Source organism: Salvia splendens, chromosome 6, assembly GCF_004379255.2.
Source record: "Salvia splendens isolate huo1 chromosome 6, SspV2, whole genome shotgun sequence".
Taxonomy (NCBI): domain Eukaryota; kingdom Viridiplantae; phylum Streptophyta; class Magnoliopsida; order Lamiales; family Lamiaceae; genus Salvia; species Salvia splendens.
This window is the reverse complement of record NC_056037.1, coordinates 11,513,332-11,530,131: the sequence shown is the minus strand read 5'-3', so window position 1 is coordinate 11,530,131 and position 16,800 is coordinate 11,513,332. Positions and strand designations below refer to the sequence as shown.

Below are 16,800 nucleotides of genomic sequence, written 5' to 3'. Positions count from 1 at the left end.
CAATGCATGCTTAATCAAAAAAACAACATATATTAATTTTGATCATTTCTGATCAAATTCTAGAAGACAGAAAAGAGAAACTAGTTAAAAATAACTAATTGATGCGAATTTTTAAAGGAAGATGCAATAGGAATGTTAGAACTATGTAGCTTATTAAAAAAATTCTTACTTGTTCGATTCTAAGTTGTTAGGATTTTATTTAATGTATATACAATTGGGAACGGTGTACGTAGCCATGTTGCTGTGGAATTGATAGAAGTATAAATCATAGAGTTTCTACGTCGCCTTGTATTCATTAGACAAATCAAACAAAACTAGGCTGTTATGAAATACTATTTAATTAATTTAACTTGTAACAATAAGTAACATGGCCTTTATGCGACTATAAGTTTGTTACAAGTTACAATAGTTGACTAATTACGAAACAAACATTTTTGGGGTGCCTAATTAATTTCTTCTAAATAATATACGCCCCAAAATTTAGAGTATTTGAAAGAATATAACATAATGTTTGATTTGTTTCTGCAAAGCCTCAAACTTCATATAAAAGCCTAATTTGGTACCACTACCGAGATATCAACGTTAGAAGAATTGCATTAGTCTGTCCGAGAAACACATGATAATTAAATGAATTATAAACAATGAATCTTTTACAGGCATTAGGCAGAAAAAATCACAATATTGGGACAGTTTGGTAGAATAATTAACTCCTCTATTTTAAAATTATATAACATAAAATGACCTAAAATATGTGTTCTCATAATGTTACTAAAGCTTGGGCAATTTTGCATTTTCCTTTGAATCGATATAATCATTTGATTATAGAGTATAGTAATAGAATAATCAGTGCGATGGTACAAGTTTTTGGAGTAGTTTCTAACCGAATTCAAGCTCAAATTATAAAATTATGATCAGCCATAATTAACACGCAGTAATAAGCTAGTAAAATAAGAGAAGTGACCCGATCATGTACATATTATTATAGGTTAAATAGTTGGTCAATTTATGCTTACGTACATGCTAAAACGTCACCTCCTCATATGAATTCAGCCCTATTTAAAGCGCGCATTTTGTCAATCAAGAATCACACTGAAAAGCAAGCAAAACATACATATCGAGAAGGAGAGATGGAATTTGCATCAACCAAGATATCAGCTTTCTCATTGGACGACCCTGCTCTCAGAAAGCAGCTTCTAGAACATCATAAAGAGGGCGTCAGCTTCTTCGACGATGAATCTCTTCTTAACTCGGTCGAATGTATCATCAATCATGATCGTACGGACAAAGTTGATGTAAGTTTGTATGTTGTGTAATTTCATCAAAAGTGTACGTAGCTTTGACTTAGAGTTTCAAATGATATATGATTCTACAGGAGATAGATCCGGGTCAGGAGGCCAAGAAGATTATATCTGGACCCGACAGCCTTCCAGGCAATCTACCCTATTTGTTACACCAGATCACTTGTGTGGTTAGCCCTCTTAATTGTCTTATACTACTATTAATTTTTTCTTTCTATATGGACCACTGAAACTGAAAAAAATGCCATATTTTTTTGGTTAAGTTGAACTGCAATTGCTCGGAAGGGGATAGCAACAAAACATCGCTGGAGATTCTGCGACTGCTTACAAACTACACATGGGAGGATAAAATCGTGATAATTTTAGCATCTTTTGTTGTAGAATATGGCCAATACTCTCTGTTTGCCCAGCTCGACAAAAAAGATCAACTCACAAAATTAGTGGCGTGGCTCAAGCAGATTCCGGACCACAGTGGTGATGTTTTCGAAAGTAGGAAATCCAGCTTCGAGAGTATTATGGAGGCATTGAGAGTCTCAATTAAGGTGACAAGGTTCATTGCCAAATTTAGAACTAGTTTCAAAGCAAAATACATGACAAATGAGGCACAAGCGATGATTGATGTGCGGAATCAAATCCCAATTGCTGTGTATTGGATGACAAGAGCAGTCGTCGCCTGCGCATCTGAGTATTCAGTAATTGTTGGAAAGACTACTGAAATGTAAGTGTACTAAAAATGCATCATCTATCATATGGTTTTCTGTATGACTCACTTTGCTTGTAAATTTAATTTGCAGAAAAAGTTTGTACACTGAAACATGGAGCATTACTAGATTGACGAAATTCATACCTCATTCGGGACACAATTTGGTGCCTGCGAGACACACATAGGTCAGTAATTAGTTACTATTATAAGTAGGTAGTGATTAATTATTTGATGGAAATTAAAACATGGCAGAGGAGAAGAAACGGATCAGATAGGTTGTGAAGCTAAAGGAGGTGTTGAACCGGAACACAGTCCAAATAGGCAACCTGAGTGTATTACAGACTATTCTAAAAAGAAGTAAAGATATAGAATCTCGTCTGGTTGTATGTGGCCAAGATGAAAAAAAGGTGCAACCAAGGAATTAATTTTGAGTAATTATGAATCAAATTTGGTGACTAATTAAAATTAGTGTTTGAAAAGCAGGTAGAAGTGGAAGTTCTGAAAGGGAAAACAGTGCTGTTACTAATCTCGGGTCTTAAAATTTCGGAAGAAGAAATTACGAAAATCGGGGCTTTCTATAGTGAATCGAGAGAGAAAGCACAGTATGAGATCGTGTGGGTGCCGATGGTGGAAAAGATGGATGAAAAAGATGAGAAAACATTTAAAGAGAGGAAGTGCAAGATGCCATGGCATGCGATCGAGCATCCACAATATGTGAAACCGGGTTTGGTCAAGTACGCGAGAGAGGAGTGGCGGTATTCGGAGAAGTCAATAATGGTGTCGATAGATCACCGAGGAAGAGTGGTTCATGAAGATGCATATAGCATGATGTGCACATGGGGTAATGCAGCCTACCCCTTCAGTCAGACGCGTGAGCTCGACCAATGGAAGATTCTCAAGGAATGGAGCCTCAAGTTTATGGTTCAACAATCTAAACAACAAATCTCCAAATGGGTAACTAACTAAACTAATAGGAGTACTAGTCAATTAAAAAAAACACTCCCTAGTAATTTTGATTCTCTTTATATACACAGGTAGAAGAAAACAAGTATATCTGCTTGTTTGGTGGTGACGACTATGACCGGATACAAAGCTTCGTAAAAGAAGCAACGAGAGTTGCTGGCGAAGCAAAGATCGAGCTACAGATGGTGTACATATACAAGAAGAATACGAGAGACGATCACATGAAGAAAATTACAGAAACTCTGTCAAGCACTAGCGTTGAAGTATGGGAAAAAAGCACATCCATTAACTTCTGGAAAAGAATGGAGTGCTTGCTCTACTCAAAGGTCCACCAGGGAGTGAAAGAAAGCGACCGCCACCCCTTCCTCCGCGAGGCAATGAACATGCTTGCCCTTGGCGATCACGACAAGGGGTGGGGGCTCATCAGCCAAGGGGCCGGGAAGAAGATCGCCAAGGCTAATGGGGATATGATAATCAAGGCATTCCAAGGATATAGCTCGTGGAGCAGTGCTGTGACCACGCAGGACTTCACCACAGCTCTCCACGACCATTTAGCCCACCTGGCAAGCGAATTTCCTCATCATTGCAACCGCCTTACCCTTCCGGGGATCGAGGACATCCTCGGAACAATGCTCTGCGGAGAGTGTCAACGACCCATGGAGAAGTTCATCATGTATCGTTGCTGCGATGAGTGATGGATCCAGAATCTGCATCTTTTTTCATTTACTACTACTACTACTACTACGTTTTTATGTGTGAGGTCTTTTGGTTTCTACTTTCTGGGGTTGTGGTAATAAAGACTGGTTGCTTCTCATCATTCTAGTTTATTGGTGTGCTATTGTTATTTGTTGATGTTGTTGTTGTTTGAATATTTGATGTAAAAGGGATTGTTCTTCTCAATAAGATTGATGAGTGTTTATTTTATTTATGTCGATTTTGTTAAGATATCAGTGGTTGCTCATCAATAAGTTCATCTTTTCAAATGTTCTTGTGAATGAATGGACGGATCCTTATGCTTATTGCAAACCGAAAAGAAGCTGATGCAATTTAAATACTAGTTTAATCCCTAATTGTGAAGCCTGTTTTTTCTACTATAATTCTTATTTTCCTTTTTGATGTTTTAGGCTAGGAATCCAAGGCGATATGGATTGGGCTTCCTTAATGGACTTCCTAAATTAATAAAGTTGAGCTTAATTCTATTAGAACATTAATTAGTGCAATTATACTAACTCCTGATGTTTTTTCCATATTCAAATTACTATACCATTAAGCTAACTTAAATCCGCTGATAGCTTTCATTAGTTAATTTCTTTTTATTGAGTGCATAATTTTGAAACCTCAGTTATGACATTGTAATAAATTCCAAGTAACTAGCTATGCTTCGTACAATAAGTCCTTATTTAGAATATCTTTTGAGAATATTACCACTAATTAACTCTTTAGAATATCTTTTGAGAATGTTACACTAACTATTTATCTAGTCAACCTTTAGTTAGGAAGTAGTATTCTCTTTGTTCCTTATAGTTGAGTCATTTTTTCATTTCGGGAAGTTTCCTCATTTCCATAAATAATAAACGTGTTCTCTTTCTTACTTTACTCTTTCTTATTTATTCTCTTTACTTTATTCACTCTCTACTTTTTTCTCTTTCTTACTTTTTATATCTATTTATTTAAGACCCTCAACTTCTCTTTCTTAAACTATGTGCTGAAAGTTTCGCCTCAACTATAAGGGAACAGAGAGAGTAAGTGACAATTCGAGTAAAAATGTAAAGAATTGTGTGTCATGCCTAGTCTAATTTACTTGCTTTAGTTTACTTCCTATCTAGGTTAGTTAGTTCCCTCACCTAAGTTGTCCAGCTTATGGGTGTTAGTTCCAAACCCAACTCCAAAGTTGAGACATGGTGGAATCGCTAGAACCCCAAGACAGGAGGTTGAATAACATCCAAACACTTCCATTCTCCGTGGGATTCGACCTCAACATTAACCACATCTTTAGGCTCCACGGACTTAGACACATCAGGGACCAAAAGAGCTTGAGCTTGGGCTTATCCATCAAGTTATTTTTTTATTAAATTGAGCCATAAATTATACCTAAACTAAACATTAATTTGTGTAACTATTGAAATTAAAGCTGAACTCACAACTTAGTGACAAATTACGAACAATATGGGCTACATTGTAATTAATTATTTTCTCGTCTTTAAGATATCTAATACTACTATTCGATAATTAGTTACAACATATTGGTGGTTTAATTTAATTAATAGGCTTTACTAAGATTTTTTTTTTCAAGATAACTATTTACTGTACTGGAGTTCATTTCCAACGGCCAAGAATTTATTTACAATTTCCACTAGTCGACGTTGACGACGCTGAAAACGTCAACTATATCGGAATGACGCAAAATTCACACAACGGTTGTGAAACGGGTTGACGATTCAAACCCAATGCCTTTGCCTGGATTTCGGGTATCTGCCATCTTTAAAGGGGCAATATCATCCATTTATTATTTTTGGGTTTATATTTACAATTTTTGTAATTTCGTTTTATTCCTTTTGAGTTCCTAAGGTCTCAAGCAAAATATAAATAGTGTCTTTCATTGTTTTATAATAATTTTTTGGTCATTATTAATTAATATATTTTGAATTAAAAAGTTAAGGCTTATATGTTTTCATTATCTGTTCGTTTATTCTTGTGGCAAGTTTGCATCAGTATACATTCAAAATTTTGCTACTATTATACAATCGTTCGAGAATTTGTGATTTAGGTGAACTATATATCACAGTAGCTTGGTTTAGATATAACAGGTGTATTTACATGTGCTCTGGTTCAATATATTGGACTGTAGGTTATACTCCTTTCGCCTCTTTGATATTTGAGACATTTATTTTCAGCACGAGATTTAAGAATGTTGTGCCTAGTAGAATAAAGGGAGATAAAAAGTCTAGAGCCTTTTTCTTAACGGCAAGAAGCTTAGACATTATTGTATTAGGTGTCGAGTTCGAGCCTTCTTGGCTTCAGTTGTAATTTCCTCCTTCATATAGGAGTTTATTTTTAAAAAAAAGAACAAAGGGAGATAAAATAATAGTATAGGAGAAAGAATACCGTGGAGAGAGAAGAGAGTAAGTAAGAAATAAGATAAAATAAGTGAAATTAAATGCTTTGTTTTATACATAAAAATAAATGACTCAAATAACTTACGATCCCGAAATAGAATACGACTCAAATAACTAGGGTTAGAGGCAGTATATAATTAATTGTAATTTTTCTACCTATATAAAAATATCTCAGCAATGATATTTTAGTTGCATAAAAATGATATGAATCGAAATTAAATCTAAATTCTCCATTTCTAGATTAATTTGATTGTTTATATTAATGGTTGGATTATCATGAGGTTATTATAGCTGTAGCTGAGATCCAAAGTCACTGTCTTATTTAATAGAGCATTTCACATGCAGTAGTAATTAACTATGCCATAATATTATTAGTTAAATGATAATCAATTCTATGCGGACACGTTCATTTAATTTCATATCTTTCAGTCCGTTTTCCAAGTTGGTTTGGTGCAATTAATTATTAATCTAAGTATATCTTATTAATCTCGATTCCCAGGCCAGGATAATATATATTCCCTCTTATTGATTGATTTTTTAACCACGAACTTTAAGAAAATAATACTATTAATTAATGAGTTAACTGAAAACAAAAAGGAAAAAATAGAATAGAGATATAAGGTAAAAATAAAATATGTAAGAGAATAAAATTAGAAGAGTAAAGGAGTTATTTTTTGCTAAAAAGTGAATATTTTCACTCGTAACAAGGGTATAGGACAAACACAAAATGGAAAGTCGGACACTAGTAATGAGACAGAAGGAGTATTTATGAGTTAAATACGAAGAAAAAAAATTTGAAAAGAAAAAATAAAAATAGAATAAAGTAAAAAAAATATAATAAAAAAGTATTATTGCATAAGTACATTATATTTTTATTAAAAATTAAAAATGGAAATCAATTACATATAATAAGATAATAAAAAAAATAATCACTTAATGGGACTTATAACGGGAATGAGTAGGGATGTCAATCGGGCAGACCCGTCGGGTTTCGGGCCAACCCTACTCGGGTTGCGGGTCAATTGGGTGCGGGCTAATCGGGTTGTGATTTCTTTCGGGTTATAAAAGCTCAGCCCTAACCCTAAAAGCTCGGGTTTCGGGCTAGCCCAGCGGGTTAATCGGGTTGCTACCGATAATATAAACATGCGATCAATCCAATAAAAAATGATTAAAATTACTAATATTCATACAATATAAAACATTTAATTATGATATATTTGAGATATATGCTTAAACTCAATCATAAACATGATCAAATACTAATATTTGAGATATTTCGTAGAATTTTAATGCATGTTTTAGAAATTTAAATATTTTTTTGTGAATTTGAAGTTTTTAATTTATTTATCAATTATTATATTAATAAAAATTCAATATATAATTTGTATATTTAATATAAAATTGAAAGTTATTTTTTTAGTTAATAGTATTAATCAATGAAATGTCGAACTAGGAGTAAAAAAAATAGAATAATAGAAATTTTATCGGGTTTTCGGGTTAGCCCATCGGGTTTTTGGGTCTGGCCTTAATGGGTTGCGGGTTAATCGGGTGCAGGCTAATCGGGTTTTGATTTTATCGAGCTAGAAATTTCCAACCCTAACCCTATAAATTTGGCGGGCTATTCGGGCCAGCCCACAGGTTACAGGCTACATTGACATCCCTAGGAATGAGCAAATATTACTGAAGTAATACTAAAATTGTACTCATATTTTGTACCTAGCATAATTCTATCTCTAGCCTTTGTACTCATTGTAGTCTATTTTTAAAAATAGGGACGTGATCAATTGCTAACTAATTAACAATTCAAAATTTTTAATTATTAGGAGATCTAATGATTGATATAATACCAAGTAAATTATATTTTAAATTTAATTAATTATTAAATAAAATTAAAGGGTGTTAATATCAATTTTCTCTTATTAAAATTATCCTAAAACTTTAAATTTGTGTAACTCTCTCGATTTAAATTATTTTTTCACAAAAAATATATCAAATTAAAGGTGATTTTATAAGGATTCTAACGAGATCTTAATTGCACATGTTCCGACGACGTTCGGATGATGGAATTTAATGATTTTTATTTCAGTTTTCGTATAAGTTGATAAGCAGATTTTTTATCAACAAATACATCAAAAAATCTCAATATAATGCACATAAAATCTTAATAAAACTGTGTTGTTATTTTTGTGTAGTTATGTTGAAATACTCATGTCATTGTGTTGATATTTGTAATACACTATGTTGATATAAAAAAAACACAAAAATATGATATGATAACAGACAAACCCTTTTGTTGATATTTTGTCTACTCCCTCCGTCCGGCATTAGGAGTCCCGGTTGAGTTGGGTGCTGATTTTAAGAGATGTTTGAGTATGTAATAATTGGAGTGTGTGATAATGGAATGTGAGACTCATTTACATTATTATTTGCATTATTCTTTGGATGTATTTTTACTTGTGCTTTTTAGTGTTTTATTTTATAATATTTTTATTTCACTTTTTATGGAAATGTCTAACCGGGACTCCTAATGCTGAACGGATGAAAATGGTCAATCGGGACTCCTAATGCCGGACGGAGGGAGTACTATTTATTGAAATTCATAATACTTAATCTCATTCACTCATTTTAAAATTTAAGAGTGGAGATTTAGTCTTGATTTTGGATTATAATATTATAAGCAAAGAGAGGATCCTTTAAAAATATATAGATGGAAGAATCATGTAGGTGTGTAATAAAAGAAAGATAAGGTTTTATTTTAATTATATGTAGCTGAGTCATTGTCTTAACAAAGCATTTCATAGGCAATGCTACTAATTAACTGTGTCATAATAATCATTAATTAAATGATAATCAGTTAAGTGCGGACACGTTCATTTTCTTCTCTGAAATCAAAAAAATTTCATATCTTTCATCCCATTTCCCTAAGTTGGTTTGATTTAATTTATTTTGATGAGTCTCGAATATTCCAACAGTTAAAGTGCGGACGTTCATTTTCTTCTCTGAAATCAAAAAATTTTCATATCTTTCATCCCATTTCCCAAAGTTGGTTTGATTTAATTTATTTTGATGAGTCTCGAATATCCAACAGTTAAGTGCGGACACGTTCATTTTCTTCTCTGATCAAAAAATTTTCATATCTTTCATCCCATTTCCCTAAGTTGGTTTGATTTAATTTATTTTGATGAGTCTCGAATATTCCAACGTTTATATATTGTGGAAGTACTATTGTATAGTATATATTTTTATATTTCACCATGGATAGTTGTCTCTCCACCGCTTTTACTCATTGTCACGTACTCTTTTTTTTCTATTAAAAATGAAATATTTTTTAAAATAAAAACAGCACCATCTTTACTTTTTATCTTTCTTACTTTATTCTCTTTTCATTAATTCAGAAAACAATATTACATAAAATTTAATATCGAAAACTAGATATTTCATATTTATTAGGACGGAGAGAGTATTATTTAAAATTAAAAAATATAATATTTACTCCATTAATTTATTATTTGTCCCATAGCTTCGATCGCCAACTTAGAAAAATAACTAAGAGCATTGATAGTCGAAATTTGATTTAACAACTAATGGGAGACTCTCGCTTGCTACTCTCTTCATTCCATAATTCCATAACAGTATGCATTATTGGTTGAACACGGATTGTAACACACAATAGATAAAGTACTAGATAAAAAAAGAAAATAATTAAAGTGTTGTTAGTGGAAAATTGATCACACCTCAATAGAGAAAAAATAATTTCTAAAATTAGAATATGCATACTTTTTTTGAGACTAACTAAAAAGAAAAAAATGAATACATTTTGTGAAACTGATGGAATATATCTCTATCAGTTCCAACAAGATAGAGGTTTTAGAAATGACACAAAATAATTGTTTTACTATTCTTATGGGACCAGATGGAATATATCTCTATCCGTTCCAACAAGATAGAGGTTTTAGAAATGACACAAAATAATTGTTTTACTATTCTTATGGGACCAGAGAGTATATTTTTACTTTAGTAGTAGAATTTAATTTTAGTAGAGAATTTTTGTTTCAGAAAAACTAGAGTTTATTTGGTCGAATTTTTATTTTGCGTAGAAATTGCAAATCGATTGAAGTTTATGAGAGTATCTTGAAAACACGAGATTCCTTATTACTACATGTATAGCAATGTTATATTTTCTTTACACTATGTTAATGAATATTTAGAACATAAGTACTTGATTAGTCGGAAATTGAAGTTATGTAGATATGCTTGAGTGCAAAGTGGGAGTGTGTAGGAGTTAGTAATTTTTTAATAATCTTTATATCACAAATATGACTTAAATTAGCACCAGACTACGAGTATATATATCATAAATACTCCATCAATCCCTAATTTTTTGTCACATTTTTCCATTTTCTTCTGTCTCATAAAATTTGTCACATTTTACTTTTTACCACTTATAATAATAGACTTTAAAATTTGTTATATTTCACTTTTTACCACTTATAGTAGTGGACTCTATAATCCACTAACTCATTTTCATTCACATTTTATTTTAAAATTAATATATAAAATAGCATTCACTTTGACTAATCATTTTAATCCAATTTCCATTATATTTTCTAAAATTGTGTTCGATCAAATATAACAAAATTATGTAAAGGAGGGAGTATCACTTAAATAAACTCATAATTGCATGGGTGGATGAGTTGGCACTTCACGAGAATCACGACATTTAAATAAAGTATAACAAAATTATGTAAGGCCATCCACAATAGGCGCCCAGCGACCGCCCAGCCGAGCGTCAGCGCTGGGCGGTTCGCTGGGCGATCTATTGCAGCCGCCCAGCGGGCGATTGGAGAGAGAAACCGCGCAGCGCTGGGCGGTCGCGTGGCGCTGGGCGGTCCGTTCGGCGCTATTGCAGCGCCCGGATCGCCCAGCGCACCGCCTAGCGCGAAAATTAATTTTTTTTTCCGAAACACTATATATACGCGCTTTGCTCGTCATTTTCATTCGCACCACTTGTTTTAACGAGTACTCTCTCTATCTTAAGTTCTGTTCAAGATCAACAACGGGAAATGGATCTCAACAACGAGCCTAGTTCCGGGAGTAGCGGGTCACAAACTCCGACGATCCCTGTGGGAAGTGGATGGGGTCAGGTGCCCGGGTACTACAACATGTACCCGTGGCAGCAGATGATGCCCGGGGCCCCAATGGGGGGAGTCCGCCGGGGGGGTTTCCGCCAATACCGGGGTGGGTACCCGGGATGCAGATGATGCCCGGGGGAGCACCGGCGACACAGTGGACTCCGGGGGTCGTACCGGCGACACAGTGGACTCCGGGGGTCGTACCGGCTACACAGGGGACTCCGGGGGTCGTACCGGCTACACAGGGGACTCCTGGGGGGTCCCCGGCGACGGCGGGGGATGTCTATCGCCCCAGTTTTGATTTTTTGACTGGGTCTTCGCACACATCGACCCAAACACCCTTGGGGTTTGATAGTTTCTCCTTAGATGAGTTGGGGTTTGATACTCTCGGAGCTCCGGAGACTCTAGTTCAAGGGGGGGCAGTGCCGGGGCGTGGCGCCCCAAAGAAGAAGGGCAAGAAGAAGGTCGGCGAGTCGTCGCAGCCGGGTGAGGAGGAGGTACAGAGGAGGTGGACGGACGACGAGAACGTCGCGCTCAGCAAGGCGTGGGTGAGTGTTTGCGACGATCCTCTCGTTTCGAACGAGCAAAGGATCGTCAACATGTGGGGCAAGATAGCAGCAGCCTACCAGAGATTTTTCCCGGAGGGGAGGCCCTGCAACGGGGAGGATTGCCGGAAGGGCTGGAACCGAATCAGGGCGGCGGTCTCCCGATTTTCGGGTTTGTACACCAACGCACTCCGCATGATGAGCAGTGGCCAAACGGATGATGACTGCAGGAGAATAGCGGAGAAAGCCTTCCCACTGAAGGGTTTATACAAGGACTTCACCTACTGGAACTGCTATCTTGTACTGAGCGAGTCCGAGAAGTTCCGAGTAGGTGTCGACTTTGGCTGGCCGAAGAAGCAACGACTGAACTACACCGGCGATTACAGCTGCAGCAGCGGAGGTTCCCACGACCTCCCCGAGACGACGCAGGAGTTCCCCACGCCGCGTTCGGTCGGTGGCCGACCTCGCCCGATTGGGCGCAAGCGCGCTCAGCAGGCGGCGAGAGGGAACGCCGGGGCTTCCCAGGAGGTCCAGTCGGCATCCCCCCTTGGCCAATCCACCCAGGAGCTCAAATTCTTCGCTCGCGCCCAAACGCGCGCTCAGTTGATCAAGACGATGGCCGAATGGCGGGTGGCGACGGATCCCGTGGAGAAGAGCGTGCTTCAAACCTTGCTCGTGAGCCTGCAGGACGAGTTGGAGGCTATACAGAGGGAGACCGGTGGCGGCGGCAGCGGCGTAGGCGGCGGAGGCGACGGCGATGGTGGCGGCGGCGATGGTGGCGACGGAGGCGACAGCGACGGAGGCGACGACGACGGAGACGAGGAGTGAATTGTCACTCTTTTTTATTAATGTATTTTTTTTAAAAATTAATGTACTTTTTTTAAATTATTGTACTTTTTTAAATTTTAATAGTATTATTAAACTTTTCCCGTATATGTCTCGTAAATTAAATTCCGTATATTGTGTGATTGTTAATTATGTCATTTTATATAATTGTTATTAGTGATGTGGCTATTGATGTGGCTGGGCTATTTATGATGTGACTAGGCTATGGCTGAGCTATTTATGATGTGGCAGGAGGATTTTTAGTGCTGATAATGTTGCAGTGACTGGGCTATTGTTGGGCTATTTCTATTGTGGAGGGCCTAAAGGAGGGAGTATCACTTAAATAAACCCATAATTGCATGGGTGGATGAGTTGGCACTTCACGAGAATCACGACATTTAAATAATTTTCAGCCGTTAAAAAAATTGACATGCATGATGAGACGTGGTGGTGTATTACAATAGTAATCTAAATGGCCGCCTTCGATTTTGTCTCTATATTATGAGTCTATGACAGAGTTGCATATTGTCGTGGAATGATTTTTATGTTCACCCAAATAACTTTAATGTACGATATTAGATTTGTATATCTCGTGGATTGATTTTATACTGACTGGAGTATGTATTATTAAATGCGTGCATTCATTTATTTTATTTGAAAAGAAAATTGTTTACAATTTGGTAAAGATTGGACTGACCTAACAATCTGAATCATACAAAGTTACAACTTACAAACTAGAAAATTCGTGTAATTCCACTTGTTTTCGGCTTAATTTTGTAATTATCAGCCTAAAATATCCAAATTTTGACTTCCACCTACTAGTCTAAAGGAGAAACGTAAAGTTAAAATCACCGATGTTCATCAGTAGATTAATTTCAATTTGAAACTCGGACTAAAATGTGATAAATCAGAATATATGCACAAAAAATATTACGTCTCCATTTAAAAAAATTAATATCATATTTTTATATATTAATTTTATAATAAAATGTAAGTGACAATGATTTAGTGAAATATAGCTAAGGTCCATTACTAAAAATAATAAAAGTAAAAGGTGACAAATTTTTAAGAACAGATAAAAATAGAAATAAATTACAGATTTTCAGGGACATTGAGCGTATTCAAAATAACAAATGTGGTCAGCACAATTTAGTGGGATATACAATATTTTAGAAACCAGACCATTTAGTAAACTAGTGAAGCTATTATTAAGTTTAATCGGTTACACTAATTGAATAACTACTCGAATCGTTATATTATTGCAAATACATATATACTCTCTCCGTCCCCAAAGAATATGCACTTTGGGTCGACACGAGTTTTAATGTAAAATTGGTAAAGAAAGAAAGAGATAGAGAGAAAAGGTAAATAATGTATTATTAGTGGAGAATGGGTCTCACATCATTAGAGAGAAAATAGTTTCCAAAATTAGAGAGTGCATAGTCTTGTGGGATAGACTAAAAAGAAAAGAATGCATATTCTTGAGGGACGGAGGGAGTATATAACTAAATACTACTTCGATATTATAAATGTATAGTAAAATTATAATATAATTAATAATATTGTATCAAAAAAATATTAAACCTTATATCTAACTAACTAAATAAATAAATAATTGTAAATTAGTTAATGACAAAATTTAATTAATTTTATAGATATTAATTAAATACTTACATAATTTATTAATTAGTGTAGCAAAAAATTTAATATTTTATACAGAAAAATAGTAAGTTCATTTTATTTTAAAATGTTTTATGTGGCATAATTGTATTGTAGAATATATATATAATAAACATAAATTACTAGTTAGTCTAAGTAAAAATATATATTAATATTTAGTGAATAAATATTATTAATTAATACTCTCGCCGTCCCTCAAGAATATGCACTCTTTCCTTTTTAGTCCGTCCCACAAGAATATGCACTTTCTAAATTTGGAAATTCTTTTCTCTCTGATGAGGTGAGACCCTTTCTCTGCTAACAATACTTTATTTACTTTTTCTCTCTACATCTCTCTTATTTTACCCATTTTACATTAAAACTCGTGTCGACTCCAAAGTGCATATTCTTTGGGGATGGAGGGAGTAATACATTAAAAATACTAATAATCTTAGGTATAATTAATTATATACTATTCCCTGCATCTCCATTAAGAGTTCTATTTTTCCATTTCCGTCTGTATGCCATTAAGAGTCTTATTTCACATTTAACGTAAATTGTAAGTAGACTCATATTCCACCAACTTTTTTCACTCACATTTTATTATAAAACAAATATATATAAGTGATATCCATGTTCTACTAACTTTATATTACTACCTCCGTTTTTTAAAAAAAAATAGAAACATTTGAAACAACATGTGTTTTAATGCACAATTAGTAAAATAAGAGAGAACAATTGGTAAAATAAAAGAGGGAGAAAATGAGTAAAGTAAGATCAGAGAAGAAGAGAAAAGGTAGTGGAAATAGAGTTGGATTATGGGGTACACTTCCTAAAATAGAAAATTTAGAAAGTTTCTATTTTTAAGAGACGACCAAAATGAAAATGGTTTCTAATTTTAACTAAGTAAAGTAAAGGAGAAGGTAAATAGATAATATATATCTTTCATTTACTCCCTTCGTCCCCCATTACACATATAGCGGTCTCACATTTTCCTTACACTAAATATTTAAATGAATACTCAGGACATAATGCAATCAATTAGTGTCAATTAGTAGTACTATATACTCCATTCGTTTCATAGTAATGGAAGCGTTTCTTTTCGGCACAGAGACTAAGAGGAAAAAATATAGTACTACTACTCCATATCACATTTGTAATTTTTAAAATATTTTATAAGCCCTGGACTACTATAAATACAAGCTCGAGAAGCCACAAGCATCCACCAAATCCAAAGCAAAGAAAACAAATACTAAAACAACCTTATCAAACCATGGCAAAGCTTCTCCAAATCCTAATTCCAGTCCTTTCCTGCATAGCCTTGCTCCTTGCCACCGTCAACACGGCGCGGTCGCAGTCGACCTCCTTCACGTTTGATTTCTATGGCCAGCAGCCGACTGACCTACTCTACCAAGGCGACGCCCACTTCCCATCCGACTCCACCTACCTCCGCATGACCAGCACCGACAGCTCGGGCAACCCGTTACAGTACCGCGTTGGCCGAGCCGTGTATTCCAAGCCCATCCAATTTTGGGAAGGCGGAGCGCAGGTGGACCTCGAAACCACCGTAAAATTCATCATCAACCCCAAAAGCGGCGACACAAACCCCGCCGATGGCTTCACCTTCTTCATCCAACCCGTTGGCTCCCCAATGGGTTTCACCGGCGGCAGCTTCGGAATCTTTGACACATCTGGTCAAAATCCATCCGTGTTTGCGGTGGAATTCGACATCTTCTCCAACCCCGGAACGGATCCGAGTTACCGTCATGTTGGGATTGACATTGGATCAAATGTTTCCAAAAACACAACCAACGTCGGCAACGCATTTCTGGGGCAGGAGGTGACTGCACGCATCAACTACCAGCAAGCTTCCAAATTGATCAGCGTTCAAGTCACGGCAGCCTCACAAACTTTTGAGGTGAGCTATGTGTACGACTTGAGCACCATTCTTCCTCAGCAGGTTGAGGTCGGAATCTCCGCATCCACCGGAGGTCAAATCGCAGTTCACGACCTCATATCGTGGTATTTCACTTCCACTCTTGTGCATGCCAGTGCCAACCGAGATGCCCACATTCGCCAGTATGTGTGATTTTGTTGTAGTCTTTGTGTGTGTGTAAGCTAAATAAGGACGTTTATAAGTCCAAAAATAAGGCGATTCACCATGTTATTGCGGTATTATGTGTTACGTCTTTATTAGCTTCACTAAGAGACGAGATTGGAATGAAATGGAATCAGTTTGTGTGGTATAGTTACGATTTCAGGTATTATTGCGTTTACTAGCTTTTCATGGAATATTGGAAATAAAAACTATAATTTATTTTACTGAATTAATTAATTACGAATCAACATAACTATTTTATTTATCCTTCAAACATTCTTTCTTATATTATTAAAGCATTCAAAAGAAATATCATCCAAATCCAAATATATATGTATTGAAATTTTAGGGTTTAGGGTGAGCATACACTACAAAATGGGCTATTTACCAACGGTGAGCTAATCGCAGTACGTAGATTCATGATTGATTATCCGTTGGTAAATTTACCGACCTCATTGATA

The 16,800-nt window shown here is 35.6% G+C and overlaps 2 protein-coding genes across 2 annotated transcripts; both read left to right on the top strand.

Moving 5' to 3' along the window:
* Positions 1-1,127: 1,127 nt before the first annotated feature.
* On the top strand, positions 1,128-3,659 carry LOC121808786 (protein SIEVE ELEMENT OCCLUSION B-like). Its single transcript, XM_042209365.1, has 6 exons — positions 1,128-1,292; positions 1,373-1,468; positions 1,562-2,016; positions 2,093-2,165; positions 2,485-2,955; positions 3,036-3,659. Exons 1-6 carry the CDS (start codon positions 1,128-1,130, stop codon positions 3,657-3,659), a joined length of 1,884 nt encoding a protein of 627 aa, XP_042065299.1.
* An 11,792-nt stretch (positions 3,660-15,451) lies between these two features.
* On the top strand, positions 15,452-16,489 carry LOC121809660 (mannose/glucose-specific lectin Cramoll-like). The gene has a single exon (XM_042210409.1). The coding sequence runs from the start codon at positions 15,515-15,517 to the stop codon at positions 16,328-16,330; it is 816 nt and encodes a 271-aa protein (XP_042066343.1). The 5' UTR covers positions 15,452-15,514; the 3' UTR covers positions 16,331-16,489.
* The last annotated feature ends 311 nt before the right edge of the window (positions 16,490-16,800 follow it).